The sequence below is a fragment of the Coregonus clupeaformis genome, chromosome 9 (genome assembly GCF_020615455.1).
Source record: "Coregonus clupeaformis isolate EN_2021a chromosome 9, ASM2061545v1, whole genome shotgun sequence".
Taxonomy (NCBI): Eukaryota; Metazoa; Chordata; class Actinopteri; order Salmoniformes; family Salmonidae; genus Coregonus; species Coregonus clupeaformis.
In genome coordinates this window covers 39,016,520-39,033,602 of record NC_059200.1, presented here as the reverse complement: position 1 = coordinate 39,033,602, position 17,083 = coordinate 39,016,520, and the positions used below count along the sequence as shown (strand labels likewise).

At 41.8% G+C, this 17,083-nt stretch overlaps 1 protein-coding gene and 1 non-coding gene across 2 annotated transcripts; both read left to right on the top strand.

Moving 5' to 3' along the window:
• The first annotated feature begins 313 nt into the window (after positions 1–313).
• LOC121573958 (heat shock cognate 70 kDa protein-like) lies at positions 314–10,996 on the top strand. The gene is made up of 9 exons (XM_041886375.1): positions 314–394; positions 3,113–3,322; positions 3,594–3,799; positions 7,926–8,078; positions 8,551–9,106; positions 9,337–9,539; positions 9,757–9,955; positions 10,064–10,296; positions 10,574–10,996. Exons 2-9 carry the CDS (start codon positions 3,118–3,120, stop codon positions 10,778–10,780), a joined length of 1,962 nt encoding a protein of 653 aa, XP_041742309.1. The 5' UTR covers positions 314–394; positions 3,113–3,117; the 3' UTR covers positions 10,781–10,996.
• On the top strand, positions 9,178–9,271 carry LOC121574555. The gene has a single exon (XR_006002223.1). It is a non-coding gene; the product is annotated as a small nucleolar RNA SNORD14 (small nucleolar RNA).
• Positions 10,997–17,083: the final 6,087 nt, after the last annotated feature.

The window sequence follows — 17,083 nt, the reverse complement described above, 5'->3', positions numbered from 1 at the left end:
CCGGGGCTTTATAATCTTCAACCGACCTCCGTCTTTTTTCAAGGAATTGATGCAATACACGAGCTAGATTTCAACCAATCAGAGGTTAATGCGTTGAGGGGGATAAAGAAAATTACAACTGATCCTAGTACTGGTTGATTCCTTACATGTGGCCATATAACGCATTGCGCATTGAACAATCGTGGTTAAATTCTGATTGTAGATCATTTTGTCTGCTAGAACGTACTAGAAGTGCAGAATTTCAGCGGCAGGTGAGAGGAGTTCTTGGAAGCTGATTGGTTCCCAAGTTATCCGGAAGATACATGAGCGCTTTCGCCATCATCTTCTTTTCTCATTCATCTGGTGGCGGAGACCGCGAACAGCTTGCATACAGAATTGCCTACATCACATCCAGGTAATATAACGAAACATATTTTCATCTGTTACAGACTGCGTTATTGTCAGTTATAGGCATATGTAACGTGATGTATTTTTCCTACAATTGTTTCTATATTCGCTTCGGTATCAGTGTGTCCTAATTAGAATCCAAATGTAATAGACCTATTTGTCGATTAAGATAATGTATTATGTTAATATTGTTGTATTCGCTGTAGGTCTATTCAACAATTTTCCGAGACGACAGCCTTTAAGAGATGCCAGATTAGTCTCTAGAAAATGTCATAGCCTACCAGTGAAATGGCCGCAATTTTAATGCGCTTGCCTGCGGAGCCAGTTGTACTGCAGCACTCAGCGTTGTCCTTCAGAAGCCCGGTTGGGGGAGGGTGTAAAGCACGTGCCTCCCCCCTCCCCAGATGGTCAGAGATCATCCCAGATAAATCGCATTGGCGAACCATGCCAACCTGGGTAAAAGTGCAATGATGCCATTGCCAAGGCAAGACATTCTAAATAACAGATAATAATATTAGGCTAAATACTGTTGATGTTGTGAAGTTTTTGTATTAAATTAATTTGTTTAGGTTCATAAATTTTTTTAAAGTGCCATTTACTATTGTGCAAAGACCTATACGTGCGCCATTACGCATAGTCATTACCCTATGGATTTGTATGCCCTTGTAGTCTGTATACAAATATGGGATGGATTCTCTTTTTTATTCATTTACAAAGCAATCTTACAGGAACTCCCTCCATATGTAACTTCATTAATTAAGTTAAGACTCATAAATTACCAAACCCGTTCTCAGGAATGGATAACACTAGAGATCCCTTCAGTCTCCACAGAATTGTGAAAAATCTGCTTTTAGTTTTTTTGTCCAAAAATTGTGGAATAATCTGCAGAGTTCACTGCAGTTAGATGTGCTCATGCCACTCAGGCAGTTTAAATTATTGATTGAGGACGTCTATGTAGTTGAATGTGATTGCTTTTATTAAATATGTTTATTTTGGTTTATTGTGTGATTAATTATATTGTTTTATACACATGTGTGTTTTATTATTCTGTTTTTATTGTAATGTATACAGGGCTCTCTTGTAAAATAGATTTTTAATCTCATTGTGACTCCCTGTATAAATAAAGGTTATATAACTAAATAAATAACATTCTCTGCCAACTGCCATCACAATTTATGAACCTCATGCTACAATGGTGAATTCTCCATGGGACTGCAGTAGCCTAGCTCTCGCAAACCCTTCTCTCCATAGGGTTTTCAGCGCCCGCTGCTGGCCACTTGTGAACTACAATTCCGATGCTGTGTTTTTACGTTTAGAAAAGTCAATAATCATTGTTTGCGAAGGTTCTCGAAACATATGTCCTTATCTTTCATATCAGCAATAAATAATCTTTCAAATACAATAAATAATCTTTCAAATAAAAAATATACATACTGTAGCAGGTTTGTACAGATCCATACTGCTGTGTCCCTCCAGCCGACAAACTACACTTCCGCTACACTTCCTCCCCAGTTACCTATACACACAGGTGTTCGAGCATTGCTACATAGTTAATTAGCTGTGGTTGTCTCTGTCTTCCGTTTTTGTCTTCCGTAAACAATCGCTGTAACATGGAGATATGGCTGTGTGGGAACACTAACCCTATAAAGTTGTACTAATTTAAAAAAACAAATATTTAAGTCATTAGTTTTATTAAAATTATTTCTTGCTGATATGAAAGATACATTACGCAATTGATGCGTGTTAACGTTTAGAGCAAGCATCAGGGCTCTTAACAAAAGTCCTCCAGGAAGAAGATACCTTCATCAATAGGCACTCTATGAATGGGCTAGCAGTAGCCTTTACAGTAGTCAGGCGGCGAATCCCAAACCACATACCTTGCCCCTACTAACTCGCTCGGGGGGCCCTCTGTTGTCACATGTGACTTCCAGAGAGTGACGATTGGATCAATAAAACCATCAACTTCGGGACACACTCCTGACTTGAATGATGCAGTTAATGTTACACTTTTCAATAATAAAACAAGCATGAAATTCAAATGAACAAATCCCCCCTGTTGTTTTACAAGCTATAAACCTCAGTAACAGTTCATTATTTTGGGAGGTAATTCATCAGTTATGTGTGTCAAGTCTCGAAATCAGACATAAACAAATGCACGTGACATATAATTAGGCATGCCTCTCCATTCTTTTGTATGAAACTCCAAATATATCGCAGTGCGTGTCGGGATAGCACTTCGCTTCGCTCTGAAGCCTGCAGCCTTGCTGGCTCGGTCGAAGTGGCTATCTGAGGGTCTAATTAGCCCCTACACCCTCGATAATTTTCACTCCCTCAACTTTGGGACGCTTGTGCAAATGGCGGAGGCACACGTGAACGCGCAAATAGAGAGGCAAGGGGGTGATATGGGATTCAGCCCGGCAGGGCACCATGCATATGCCTCTTGCCTTGCCTAAGATGGCTGCCTGGCCATTCCAATGCCAGCCCAGGTTTGAATTAGTTTCATTGAAACAGAATGCCTATTACTTTTCCTCAAACAGGATTAGTCACCATTCTTAGGAATTGAATGAGTCAGCGTATTTCCCCATAAAGAAAGTTGCTCTACGACCTTTGGTGTGACTCATAAACCACAGTCCAAGTCTCTATGCATACTTTACCTTCAGTGATCATGACTGCCACCTATTGGAAAGACTGTTCATCATTACATTTTTATTTATCTCTTGTCCAGTAACCATGTCTAAGGGAACAGCAGTCGGCATCGATCTCGGGACCACCTACTCCTGCGTGGGTGTGTTCCAGCATGGCAAAGTTGAAATCATTGCCAACGACCAGGGCAACAGGACCACTCCAAGCTACGTTGCCTTCACTGACTCTGAGAGGCTCATCGGTGATGCCGCCAAGAATCAGGTTGCCATGAACCCCTGCAACACAGTTTTCGGTAAGTTTGTTCTGCAAAGGTGGTTATTGGTAATGTCAACAAAGTTTGTAAAGGTGTGTGTGTTTTAATTATGGTTAACTTTGACTATATAACTTGGTTCACTTGCATACAGTTTATTCCTGACATTCGTAGTTTCCACTAGAGGTTTTATAACCAAAGATGGTTCTAGTATCTTCCTTGGATGTCTGAGTGAGAAACCAAAGGTCAATTGGTATGATTGAAGTATGTCTATAATGCAATCATTTTAATACTTTTTATTTGTGTATTCCAGATGCTAAGCGTTTGATTGGCAGAAGGTTTGAGGACACCGTGGTTCAGTCCGACATGAAGCACTGGCCTTTCAACGTCATCAGCGATAGCGGACGCCCCAAAGTGGAGGTTGAATACAAAGGCGAGACCAAGAGCTTCTACCCCGAGGAAATCTCCTCCATGGTGTTGGTCAAGATGAAGGAGATTGCAGAGGCCTACCTCGGGAAGGTGAGTTTGAAATGCATTGCCCACTGGGCACAAACTGGTTAAATCAACGTTGTTTCAACGTAATTTGTCAATGTATTGTGATGTGGCATCTACGTGGAAAAACATTGGATTTGAAAGAAGTCATCAACGTAAACTTTTGAGGGTGAAATTTCAACCACAGGATTATGGTAACCAATTTTCAAATAGACAAACCTTGTATAAAATATGTTGAATTTGTACCTTTGAAACAATTTCAGATCTTCAACATTATATCCACTATCAGAAATAAACAGTAGGCTGGGCAGCATCTCCTACTGGAGAGTTAATCTATCTACAGTGCCAGTCAAAAGTTTGGACACCTACTCATTCAAGGGTTTTTCTTTATTTTCTACTATTTTCTACATTGTAGAATAATAGTGAAGACATCAAAACTATGAAAGAACACATATGGAATCATGTAGTAACCCAAAAATTGTTAAACCAATCAAAATATATTTTAGATTCTTCGAAGTAGCCACCCTTTGCCTTGATGACAGCTTTGCACACACTTGGCATTCTCTCAACCAGCTTAACCTGGAATGCTTTTCCAACAGTCTTGAAGGAGTTCCCACATATGCTGAGCACTTGTTGGCTGCTTTTCCTTCACTCTGCAGTCCAACTCATCCCAAACCATCTCAATTGGGTTGAGGTTGGGTGATTGTGGAGGCCAGGTCATCTGATGCAGCACTCCATCACTCTCCTTATTGGTCAAATAGCCCTTACACAGCCTGGAGGTGTGTTGGGTCATTGTCCTGTTGAAAAACAAATGATAGTCCCACTAAGCGCAAACCAGATGAGATGGCGTATCGCTGCAGAATGCTGTGGTAGCCATGCTGGTTAATTGTGCCTTGAATTCTAAATAAATCACAGACAGTGTCACCAGCAAAGCACCATCACACCTCCTCCTCCATGCTTCATGGTGAGAACCACACATGCAGAGATCATCCGTTCACCTACTCTGCGTCTTCCAAAGACACAGTGGTTGGAACCAAAAATCTCCTAATTTGGACTCATCAGACCAAAGGACAGATTTCCACTGGTCTAATGTCCATTGCTCGTGTTTCTTGGCCCAAGCAAGTCTCATCTTCTTATTGGTGTCCTTTAGTAGTGGTTTCTTTGCAGCAATTCGACCATGAAGGCCTGATTCACGCAGTCTCCTCTGAACAGTTGATGTTGAGATGTATCTGTTACTTGAACTCTGTGAAGCATTTATTTGTGCTGCAATCTGAGGTGCAGTTAAAGGCTGATAACTCTAATGAACTTATCTTCTGCAGCAGAGGTACAGTTGAAGTCTGAAGTTTACATACACTTACAAACAATAGTACGCAAGTATAAACACCATGGGACCACGCAGCCGTCATACCGCTCAGGAAGGAGATGCGTTGTCTCCTAGAGATGAACGTGCTTTGGCGCGAAAAGTGCAAATCAATCCCAGAACAACAGCAAAGGACCTTGTGAAGATGCTGGAGGAAACAGGTACAAAATTATCTATATCCACAGTAAAACGAGTCCTATATCGACATAACCTGAGAGGCCGCTCAGCAAGGAAGAAGCCACTGCTCCAAAACCGCCATAAAAAAGCCAGACTACGGTTTGCAACTGCACATGGGGACAAAGATCGTACTTTTTTGAGAAATGTCCTCTGGTCTGATGAAACAAAAATAGAACTGTTTGGCCATAATGACCATCGTCATGTTTGGAGGAAAAAGGTGGGGCTTGCAAGCCGAAGAACACCATCCCAACCGTGAAGCACGGGGGTGACAGCATCATGCTATGGGGGTGCTTTGCTGCAGGAGGGACTGGTGCACTTCACAAAATAGATGGCATCATGAGGAAGGACAATTATGTGGATATATTGAAGCAACATCTCAAGACATCAGTCAGGATGTTAAAGCTTGGTCGCAAATGGGTCTTCCAAATGGACAAGGACCCCAAGCAAACTTCCAAAGTTGTGGCAAAATGGCTTAAGGACAACAAAGTCAAGGTATTGGGGTGGCCATCACAAAGCCCTGACCTCAATCCTATAGAAAATGTGTGGGCATAACTGAAAAAGCGTGTGCGAGCAAGGAGGCCTACGAACCTGACTCAGTTACACCAGCTCTGTCAGGAGGAATGGGCCAAAATTCACCCAACTTATTGTGGAAGGCTACCCAAAACGTTTGACCCAAGTTAAAGAATTTAAAGGCAATGCTACCAAATACTAATTGAGTGTATGTAAACTTCTGACCCACTGGGAACGTGATGAAATAAATAAAAGCTGAAATAAATAATTCTCTCTACTATTATTCTGACATTTCACATTCTTAAAATAATGTGGTGATCCTAAATGACCTGAAACAGGGAATTTTTACTAGGATTAAATGTCAGGAATTGTGAAAAAGTGAGTTTAAATGTATTTGGCTAAGGTGTATGTAAACTTCCGACTTCTTCAACTGTAACTCTGGGTCTTCCTTTCCTGTAGCGGTCCTCATGAGAGCCAGTTTCATCATAGCGGTTGATGGTTTTGCGACTGCACTTGAAGAAACTTTCAAAGTTCTTGACATTTTCCAGATTAACTGACCTTCATGTCTTAAAGTAATGATGGACTGTTAACTTTTAACAAGGCACACCTGTTAATTAAAATGCATTCCAGGTGACTACCTCATGAAGCTGGTTGAGAGAATGCCAAGAGTGTGCAAAGCTGTCATCAGGGCAAAGGGTGACTGCTTTGAAGAATCTTCTACAATGTAGAAAATAGTAAAAATAAAGAAAAACCCTTGAATGAGTAGGTGTGTCCAAACACTTGACTGGTACTGTGTATATATACAGTATATATATATTTGTTATCATTAATACATATAATTAATATGTTGGATTCACGTCTCCATCTCAACCAAAAAGATAAAGAATAGGACTAAATCAAATCAAACTTTAAATGCATTTTAAATAAAGTGTGATTTGATTTAGTCCTATTCCTTTACAAGCTGTAATTAAAGCCAGACTGTCAGTGGCACAAAATATACATCTCCTTCAAATGTTGATATTTGGTTGCATTGACAACCAAACACAATTCAATATCACTTTTGCAATACAGTAAATAGCCTATTAACTTGTCGACAAGTTAACAAATGATATGTTGGATTTCACGTCTCCAACTAAATCAAAAATACAAGTTAAAGAATAGGATTAAGCCAGTGGTTCAGATGAAACTATCCAAGCATTATATATCTCTTTTAAATGTTGATATTTGGTTGCGTTGTCAACCAAACACAATTCAATATTACTTTTGTAATACAGTAAATAGCTAAAAGTTAAGGCTATTTTACAAAGTAATATAACAGTATTTATTCAACCTTAAATGAGTAACACATCCATGGCCACATTTTGAGGTTACTGTAACTGTAAATGTCTTCTTATGTAATCATAGAAAGTGTGCATGTTCAACATAGCATGCAAAGGTTGCAGGTCTGTGGAAATCTTTATAATTGCTATAATAATCTGCACAGAATCTCGATCAGCATTGATCACTTGTAATCTCAATTGCAATCCAGGTAATTTGGTTGTGCTATTATATGAAGCATAGTGATAACACATTTTAAGTTGTTGTATAAATACAAAATATATGACATTGTGTTCCCATTTGAACTTTTAAATGGTTGAAAGCGCAGTGATGAAACATTTAGATGACAACTAAACTAAAAATCATACATTGTTTTTCTATTGGAATTTGGTTATGCTTTACGGCTGTTTACACAGGCATACCAATTCTGGTATTCTTTCACTAATTTGACTTTTGACCAAAATATCTGATGTTAAAAGATCTGATGTGATTGGTCAAAAGACCAATTAGTGAAAAAATATCCAAATTGGGCTGCCTGTGTAAACGCAGCCTTAGATGGTTGAAAGCATAGTGATAACACATTGGGATTTCAACAAACTTCTGGCTGTCGTTTTTGAGTGGGTGAATAAAGGTTGAAATCTCATTGATCGACATCTCATCCAAATATTACCAACATTTCAACGTTGAAATTATGTGGTGTGCCCAGTGGGTGCAGTCTATTTCAGAGTATTATTTACAGTAAGTCTATTCATTCCCACCTTAATTTTTTTTCACCCTCTTTTAATGCAGACGGTATCAAATGCTGTTGTAACAGTGCCAGCTTACTTCAATGACTCTCAGCGCCAAGCAACCAAAGATGCTGGAACAATCTCTGGTCTGAACGTTCTGCGAATAATCAATGAGCCAACTGCTGCCGCTATTGCTTATGGCTTGGACAAGAAGGTGAGACCCATATATTTTAGAGGTCAGGTGAAGGTCTAGTTATGGTTTATTGAAATAATAATTATCCTTTAAAATAATTTGTGTTATTTTCAATTAGAATTGATGGGGACAAACTAGATTTAATGCGCTATGATGAAGTTTATTCCTACCATTCATAGTTTCCACCAGAGGTTGAAAAACCAAAGATGGCCCAACACCTTCCTTGGATGTCGGAGTGAATACATCAAGGCTAGGGTCAATACGAATTGAAGGCAGTCAATTCAGGAAGTGATTTTCATTTAAAATTCAAAAATGGAAAAACTTTTGCAATAAATAGATTCTACTCCTCAGTCATTGAAAATAGATGACTTTTTTTGGTTTAATTGTTATTGAAGTTTTAAATGACCCCAGCACTGGAATGCATAGTCATGTGTCATATGGTTTCTAGTTTGTTTTTATAAATTCAAATACTGAACATTCTCTTCTGTTTCAGGTCGGTGCTGAAAGGAACGTCCTTATCTTTGATCTGGGTGGTGGCACCTTTGACGTGTCCATCCTGACCATCGAGGATGGCATCTTTGAGGTCAAGTCCACTGCTGGAGACACCCATCTGGGTGGAGAAGACTTTGACAACCGCATGGTCAACCACTTCATCGCAGAGTTCAAGCGCAAGTACAAGAAAGACATCAGCGACAACAAGAGGGCTGTTCGCCGTCTCCGCACCGCCTGTGAGAGGGCAAAGCGCACCCTGTCCTCCAGCACCCAGGCCAGCATCGAAATCGACTCTTTGTACGAGGGAATCGACTTCTACACCTCCATCACCCGGGCTCGCTTTGAGGAACTCAACGCAGACCTTTTCCGTGGCACCCTGGACCCAGTGGAGAAGTCCCTCCGCGACGCCAAGATGGACAAAGCCCAGGTACACGACATCGTTCTGGTCGGAGGCTCCACTCGTATCCCCAAGATCCAGAAACTGCTCCAAGATTTCTTCAATGGCAAAGAGCTCAACAAGAGCATCAACCCCGACGAGGCTGTGGCCTATGGCGCAGGTGGGTCACTGATCAGCTTGTGTTCGCTCTGTGGCCAATGTGCCGCTATAACTAGCCCTAACTCAATAGTTTCGCTGTGATGAAGTTTTTTTCTGCCATTCGTAGTTTCCACCAGAGGTCAAAAGACCAAAGATGGCCCAAAACCTTCCTTGGATGTCTGAGCGACAATGGCACTGTGAGTCTAAAGTAATGTTTTTCCATGTGTCTAACCTCTCCATTCTCATTTTCAGCTGTCCAGGCAGCCATACTCTCAGGTGACAAGTCTGAGAATGTCCAGGACCTGCTTCTGCTGGACGTCACACCCCTGTCCCTGGGTATTGAGACCGCTGGAGGTGTCATGACCATCCTGATCAAACGTAACACCACCATCCCAACTAAGCAAACCCAGACCTTCACCACCTACTCAGACAACCAGCCTGGTGTGCTCATTCAGGTGAGAAAGGGCATGCATGAAATGTCCATTTCAGGGCAATGTTTCATCTGCCACTCTCTGTGATGAAGTTTACTCCTGCTATTTGTAGTTTCTACCAGAGGTTGAAAGACCAAAGATGGCCCAATACTTTCCTTGGATGTCTGAGCGACTATTTAGTGAAATGTACTTCTCATTTGAAGACCATGTATGTTTTGCTAATATTGACTGTATCCTCCAGGTGTACGAGGGTGAGAGGGCCATGACCAAGGACAACAACCTGTTGGGCAAGTTTGAGCTGACTGGAATCCCCCCTGCACCTCGCGGTGTTCCTCAGATTGAGGTCACCTTCGACATTGACGCAAACGGCATCCTCAATGTCTCTGCCGTTGATAAGAGCACTGGCAAGGAGAATAAGATCACCATCACCAACGACAAAGGTAAACAACAGAATAAAATGTGACCAAAGTGAAATTTGATTACATTATGCCCACTTGGATAGTGAGTGTATCCTTAACTTAACACTGTTTTTTTTTTTGTCTGACTAGGTCGTCTGAGTAAGGAGGACATTGAGCGCATGGTCCAGGAGGCTGAGAAGTACAAGTGTGAGGATGATGTGCAGCGTGACAAGGTCTCCTCTAAGAACTCACTAGAGTCCTACTCTTTCAACATGAAATCCACTGTGGAGGACGAGAAACTGCAGGGCAAGATCAGTGAAGAGGACAAGACCAAGATTCTGGACAAGTGCAATGAGATCATTGCCTGGCTGGATAAGAACCAGGTACAGAATATTGATGTGCCCATCATTCATTTAAAACCAAGTTATTAGCCTCCTGTAGCTCAGTCGATAGAACATGGTGCTTGCAACGCCAGGGTTGTGGGTTCGATTCCCACGGGGGGCCAGTATGAAAAATGTATGCACTCACTAACTGTAAGTCGCTCTGGATAAGAGCGTCTGCTAAATGACTAAAATGTAAATGTAAAATGTAAATTAGCCATAACGTGTCAAGAAGGGAAAGAAATCAATCAATCTTAACCTGTATATTTTTGTTTCCCAGACTGCGGAGAAGGAAGAGTATGAGCACCAGCAACAGGAGCTGGAGAAGGTGTGCAACCCCATCATCACCAAGCTGTACCAGAGTGCCGGTGGTATGCCAGGTGGTATGCCCGGTGGAATGCCCGGAGGCTTCCCAGGTGCTGGCGGTGCCGGTGCTGCTCCTGGAGGTGGTGGATCCTCAGGCCCCACCATCGAGGAAGTCGATTAAATCCAATGTCCAATCTCACTACCCTGTAAACACAAAGCACATAACCCCAGTGGCCCAATCTGTAAAGCCAAGGCTGGTCATTGGCTGAGTAATGTAAACTGATAATAGCTGCTATGTATGTTTTGGATACTTGAATGTCAAAGACACTGAGATTTTAAGGAAGAAAAGTTTGTCTATACATTTTGAGTCCTGGAGAATAAATGATTATTTATGTCATTGGCCTTGACTCTTTTGTTATGAGTGTTTTCCCCTCCTAATTCCATAAATCAATGAAGGGAAATTAAGTAGGCCTACCTTTAACACAGATGGAGAAGGACAGTTATTTGCTCTTTTTCATGAGGGGAATTATCTAAGTAAGAGGGTGTACATAAAAGTCAAATTCATGCCAAGCACATTCCTACTAGTGACTGATAATGGAATCCGGTGACTCATCTAAGTCACATATATGAGGCCCAATTCTCACAAAAGAACTGCTTTGTTTAGTTTACCATATGAACAGTTTCCATTAAATTAGCAAATAAAGATGCAGTGAGTAGACCATTGGTTATATTATTGTCTGAGGTACAGACCAAACCTCCATGTCACATACCCACTTCCATATCCACCCCTCTCCCTCCCCAACATTGCAAGTGTAGTATCGAGTAAATGCTGGCAATTATTGCTGATAAACAAAGGAGTCCGCTCATACTGAACCTTTGATCATAAGTTTTATTCATATCACAAGATTTCAGCATAAGTGACGGATGTCATGACACCCGGAGAACGGCATCCCCCGAATTGCAATGGCCGCTCTAACCCCCCCTGCCTCCAGCCTATACTTATAAAGAATGCAAAAATATGGGTTGCTCCCTCTGCTGTCCAATCACCTGTCTCCCCTGGGGCGTCACCCTACAAATGGCTACTTTTGAACTAGAAAAAACATTCTTTCAGTTCCACTTAAAAACCATTAACAAAGACATAATCCTAATACACTACACAAGCAAAACATTTTAGTGGACCACCTCTTGAGAGTTAGAGTTAATGTAGTGCAATTCTTCACATTTTGCCATGAGGTGTAGAGAAAATGTTGCAGTTGTAAAGCAAATTTGCTGCAATTTCACACATTTTGCCATTGGCAGAGAGAAGATTTTGCAAATGTATAAGTCATTTCATGCAATTCTACTCATTTTGCCATAGGGTGGAGAGAAATGTTTTCAGTTTTGAATATGATATCTGAGTGAGACTGCCTAACAAAATCAATGGGAGCCTCCCGGCCAGTAATTCAATCATGAAAACAAGTTTAGATAGCTGGCCACTAAAATATCTTAGCAATCTAAAATTTTTTTGCTGACATGGGCTAATTGACTGACATAACGAGGAAAACTGCTGTATTCTACTATTCTAACTCGCAACAGTAAGTTGAGACCACGACTGAGTGGGGGAATTGATCCAAGGGCCTTCAAAAGGCGGCCCACGGGCCGCCAGTTGCCCATCCCTGGTCTAAAATGTGCATACTCCGCCCACCCGGGGTACCAAGCTATACAAAACGAACTCACCCTATTTCTGGATATACCATTGAGCTAGCTAGAGGACTGTAGTTCCCAAAAGTCTGTTTTAGCATGGGCAGCACCATTGAGGACTTTCACCATTTTGAAGTATTCAACTGGGTGGGACTTCCTATGGGTTAAGGAAGGATCACATAATTCCATCCAGGGCATCTGTTCAAAATTGAGATAGCCTCAATGGCGCTGCCCATGTTCTCACAGACACCATAATGGGACAGATACAATGTTGCGTCCTCTTAACTATTTCTATGGGATATACCCTGTGAAAGTGACTTCAGAGAAGGAATAGGAAGCAAGACATCCTATTCGATAATTCTTACTGGTTCCGTATGGAGTCAATGAACTAAGCACACCAGATACAGCTGCTATCACATTGGTGCCTATGGGATAGCCACCCTGTCAAGCAGACTGAAATTAAAAAAAAATTGTAAACAGCCTGAGTGGGACATCTTCATTTATCCCTTTCACATCTTTCGTGATGTCATCTTCCGCTTTGCTTCCGGGTCGTGTCCCCTAATATTTTGAATGGGCTTGACGATTACATAATCAAATTCGTGAAAAGTGGTCATTTAAGATATGTATAAAATCATATTTGTGTTTGTGGATTAATTTACTTCTGCCTGATTCCCTTTATGACGTTTTGGCTTGATGACCATTGCGCTGTTTCTGCCAATTGAAGACCATTCAAAAAGCTTACAAAAAAATCTAAAACTACAAGACCACTTCCTGGAATCCTGCAAACTTCAGTGATATCAGTACCTTTCAATGCAAACATTATACACTCTTTCAAATTCAGACTCAAACCTGAGATCTTTGAAAAAGTTGTAATTACAGTTGAAGTCGGAAGTTTACATACACCTTAGCCAAATACATTTAAACTCAGTTTTTCACAGTTCCTGACATTTAATCTTAGTAAAAATTCCCTGTCTTAGGTCAGTTGGGATCACCACTTTATTTTAAGAATGTGAAATGTCAGAATAATAGTAGAGAGAATGATTTATTTCAGCTTTTATTTCTTTCATCACATTCCCAGTGAGTCAGAAGTTTACATACTCTCAATTAGTATTTGGTAGCATTGCCTTTAAATTCTTTAACTTGGGTCAAACGTTTTGGGTAGCCTTCCACAAGCTTCCCACAATAAGTTGGGTGAATTTTGGCCCATTCCTCCTGACAGAGCTGGTGTAACTGAGTCAGGTTGGTAGGCCTCCTTGCTCGCACACGCTTTTTCAGTTATGCCCACACATTTTCTACTTGATTGAGGTTAGGGCTTTGTGATGGCCACTCCAATACCTTGACTTTGTTGTCCTTAAGCCATTTTGCCACAACTTTGGAAGTATGCTTGGGGTCATTGTCCATTTGGAAGACCCATTTGCGACCAAGCTTTAACTTCCTGACTGATGTCTTGAGATGTTGCTTCAATATATCCACATAATTGTCCTTCCTCATGATGCCATCTATTTTGTGAAGTGCAACAGTCCCTCCTGCAGCAAAGCACCCCCACAGCATGATGCTGCCACCCCCGTGCTTCACGGTTGGGATGGTGTGCGTATTTTTGTACCCGTTTCTTCCAGCATCTTCACAAGGTCCTTTGCTGTTGTTCTGGGATTGATTTGCACTTTTCGCACCAAAACACGTTTATCTCTAGGAAACAGAATGTGTCTCCTTCCTGAGCGGTATGACGGCTGCGTGGTCCCATGGTGTTTATACTTGCGTACTATTGTTTGTACAGATGAACGTGGTACCTTCAGGCGTTTGGAAATTGCTCCCATGGATGAACCAGACTTGTGGAGGTCTACAATGTTTTTTCTGAGGTCTTGGCTGATTTCTTTTGATTTTCCCATGATTTCAAGCAAAGAGGCACTGAGTTTGAAGGTAGGCCTTGAAATACATCCACAGGTACACCTCCAATTGACTCAAATGATGTCAATTAGCCTATCAGAAGCTTCTAAAGCCATGACATCGTTTTCTGGAATTTTCCAAGCTGTTTAAAGGCACAGTCAACTTAGTGTATGTAAACTTCTGACCCACTGGAATTGTGATACAGTGAATTATAAGTGAAATAATCTGTCTGTAAACAATTGTTGGAAAAACTACTTGTGTCATGCACAAAGTAGATGTCCTAACTGACTTGCCAAAACTATAGTTTGTTAACAAGAAAATTGTGGAGTGGTTGAAAAACGAGTTTTAATGACTCCAACCTAAGTGTATGTAAACTTCCGACTACAACTGTACATCAAGAGCTAGAAGAACTTCCTAATAGCTTTTCCCAAAAAATAGTGGTATCATCTGTCAATTGGGATATCTACATGTATCTTTCGTCTATCATAATACCTGTAAAGGAATTCTGGGAGACTAGTAGATGTAATAGTAGTATCCCAGCAATATTTCTCATCTTATTCAACTGTTACCATGCACCTGCAAAAAAGATAGCTCAGATGTGCGTGTGCCTTATGAATTTTGAATAACTGAGAAGTAAAAAGGTAGACTCAAAATGTAGAGGAATGGACTAATAGGGCAACCTTCTCTGTGACAAATTCCCCCACATACAGGTGGACCCCAGCCACCGGAGGCTGCTGAGGGGAGGACGGCTTATAATAATGGCTGGAACGGAGCAAATGGAATGCCATCAAACACCTGGAAACCAGGTGTTTGATGTACAGTGAATTCGGAAAGTATTCAGACACCTTCCCTTTTTTCAAATTTTGTTACGTTACATCAATCTATACAGAATACCCCATATTGACAAAGCGAAAACAGGTTTTTAGAAATCTTTGCAAATGTATAAAAAAAGAAAACAGAAATACCTTATTTACATAAGCAGTTATGAGACTCGAAATTGAGCTCAGGTGCATCCTGTTTCCATTGATCATCCTTCAGATGTTTCTACAACTTGATTGGAGTCCACTTGCGGTAAATTCAATTGATTTGGCATGATTTGGAAAGACACACACCTATCTATATTAGGTCCCACAGTTGACAGTACATGTCAGAGCAAAAACCAAGCCATGAGGTTGAAGGAATTGTCCGTAGAGCTCCAAGACAGGATTGTGTCGAGGCACAGATCTGGGAGAAGGGTACCAAAAAATGTCTGCAGCATTGAAGGTCTCCAAGAACACAGTGGCCTCCATCATTCTTAAATGGAAGAAGTTTGGAACCACCAAGACTCTTCCTAGAGCTGGCCACCCGGCAAAACTGAGCAATTGGGGGAGAAGGGCCTTGGCCAGGGAGGTGACCAAGAACCCTATGGTCACTCTGACAGAGCTCCAGAGTTCCTCTGTGGAGATGGGATAACCTTACTGAAGGACAACCATCTCTGCAGCACTCTCCACCAATCAGGCCTTAATGGTAGAGTGGCCAGATGGAACCCACTCCTCAGTAAAAGGCACGACAGCCCGCTTGGAGTTTGCCAAAAAGTACCTAAAGGACTCTCAGACCATGAGAAACAAGATTCTCTGGTCTGATGAAACCAAGATTGAACTCTTTGGACTGAATGCCAAGCGTCATGTCTGGAGGAAACCTGGCACCATCTCTACGGTGAAGCATGGTGGTGGCAGCATCATGCTGTGGGGATGTATTTCAGTGGCAGGGACTGGGAGACTTTTCAGGATCGAGGGAAAGATGAACGGAGCAAAGTACAGAGAGATCCTTGATGAAAACCTGCTCCAGAGCACTCAGGACCTCAGACTGGGGCGAAGGTTCACCTTCCAAAATGACAACAACCCTAAGAAAACAGCCAAGACAATGCAGGAGTGGCTTCTGGACAAGTCTCAATGTCCTTGAGTGGCCCAGCCAGAGCCCGGACTTGAACCCGGTCGAACATCTCTGGGATGACCTGAAAATACCTGTGCAGCGACGCTCCCCATCCAACCTGACAGAGCTTGAGAGGAGCTGCAGAGAAGAATGGGAGAGACTACACAAATACAGGTGTGCCAAGCTTGTAGCGTCAAACCCAAGAAGACTCGAGGCTGTAATCGCTGCCAAAGGTGCTTCAACAAAGTACTGAGTAAAGGGTCCAGCCACCTTGGCATTTTTCCTATGTTGTTGCCTTACAACCTGGAATTAATTGATTTTTTGGGGGGGGGTTGTATCATTTGATTTACACAGCATGCCTACCACTTTGAAGATGCAAAATATTTTTTCTTGTTAAACAAACAAGAAATAAGACGAAAAAACAGAACTTGAGCATGCATAACTATTCACCCCCCCAAAGTCAAAACTTTGTAGAGCCACCTTTTGCAGCGATTTCAGCTGCAAGTCTCTTGGGGTATGTCTCTATAAGCTTTGCACATCTAGCCACTGGGATTTTTGCCCATTCTTCAAGGCAAAACTGCTCCAGCTCCTTCCAGTTGGATGGGTTCCGCTGGTGTACAGCAATCTTTAAGTCATACCACAGATTCTCAATTGGATTGAGGTCTGGGCTTTGACTAGGCCATTCCAAGACATTGAAATGTTTCCCCTTAAACCACTCGAGTGTTGCTTTAGCAGTATGCTTATGGTCATTGCCCTGCTGGAAGGTGAACCTCCGTCCCGGTCTCAAATCTCTGGAAGACTGAAACAGGTTTCCCTCAAGAATTTCCCTATATTTAGCGCCATCCATCATTCCTTCAATTCTGACCAGTTTCCCAGTCCCTGCTGATGAAAAACATCCCCACAGAATGATGCTGCCACCACCATGCTTCACTGTGGGGATGGTGTTCTTGGGGTGATGAGAGGTGTTGGGTTTGCGCCAGACATAGCGGTTTCCTTGATGGCCAAAAAG

Excerpts from the sequence above, each read along its gene's own strand:
- LOC121573958 (XM_041886375.1), top strand. The coding sequence starts at position 3,118 with ATGTCTAAGGGAACAGCAGTCGGCATCGATCTCGGGACCACCTACTCC. Across the intron at positions 9,107-9,336 it reads GGCTGTGGCCTATGGCGCAG|CTGTCCAGGCAGCCATACTC; the intron begins GTGGGTCACTGA and ends TCTCATTTTCAG. Across the intron at positions 9,540-9,756 it reads AGCCTGGTGTGCTCATTCAG|GTGTACGAGGGTGAGAGGGC; the intron begins GTGAGAAAGGGC and ends TGTATCCTCCAG.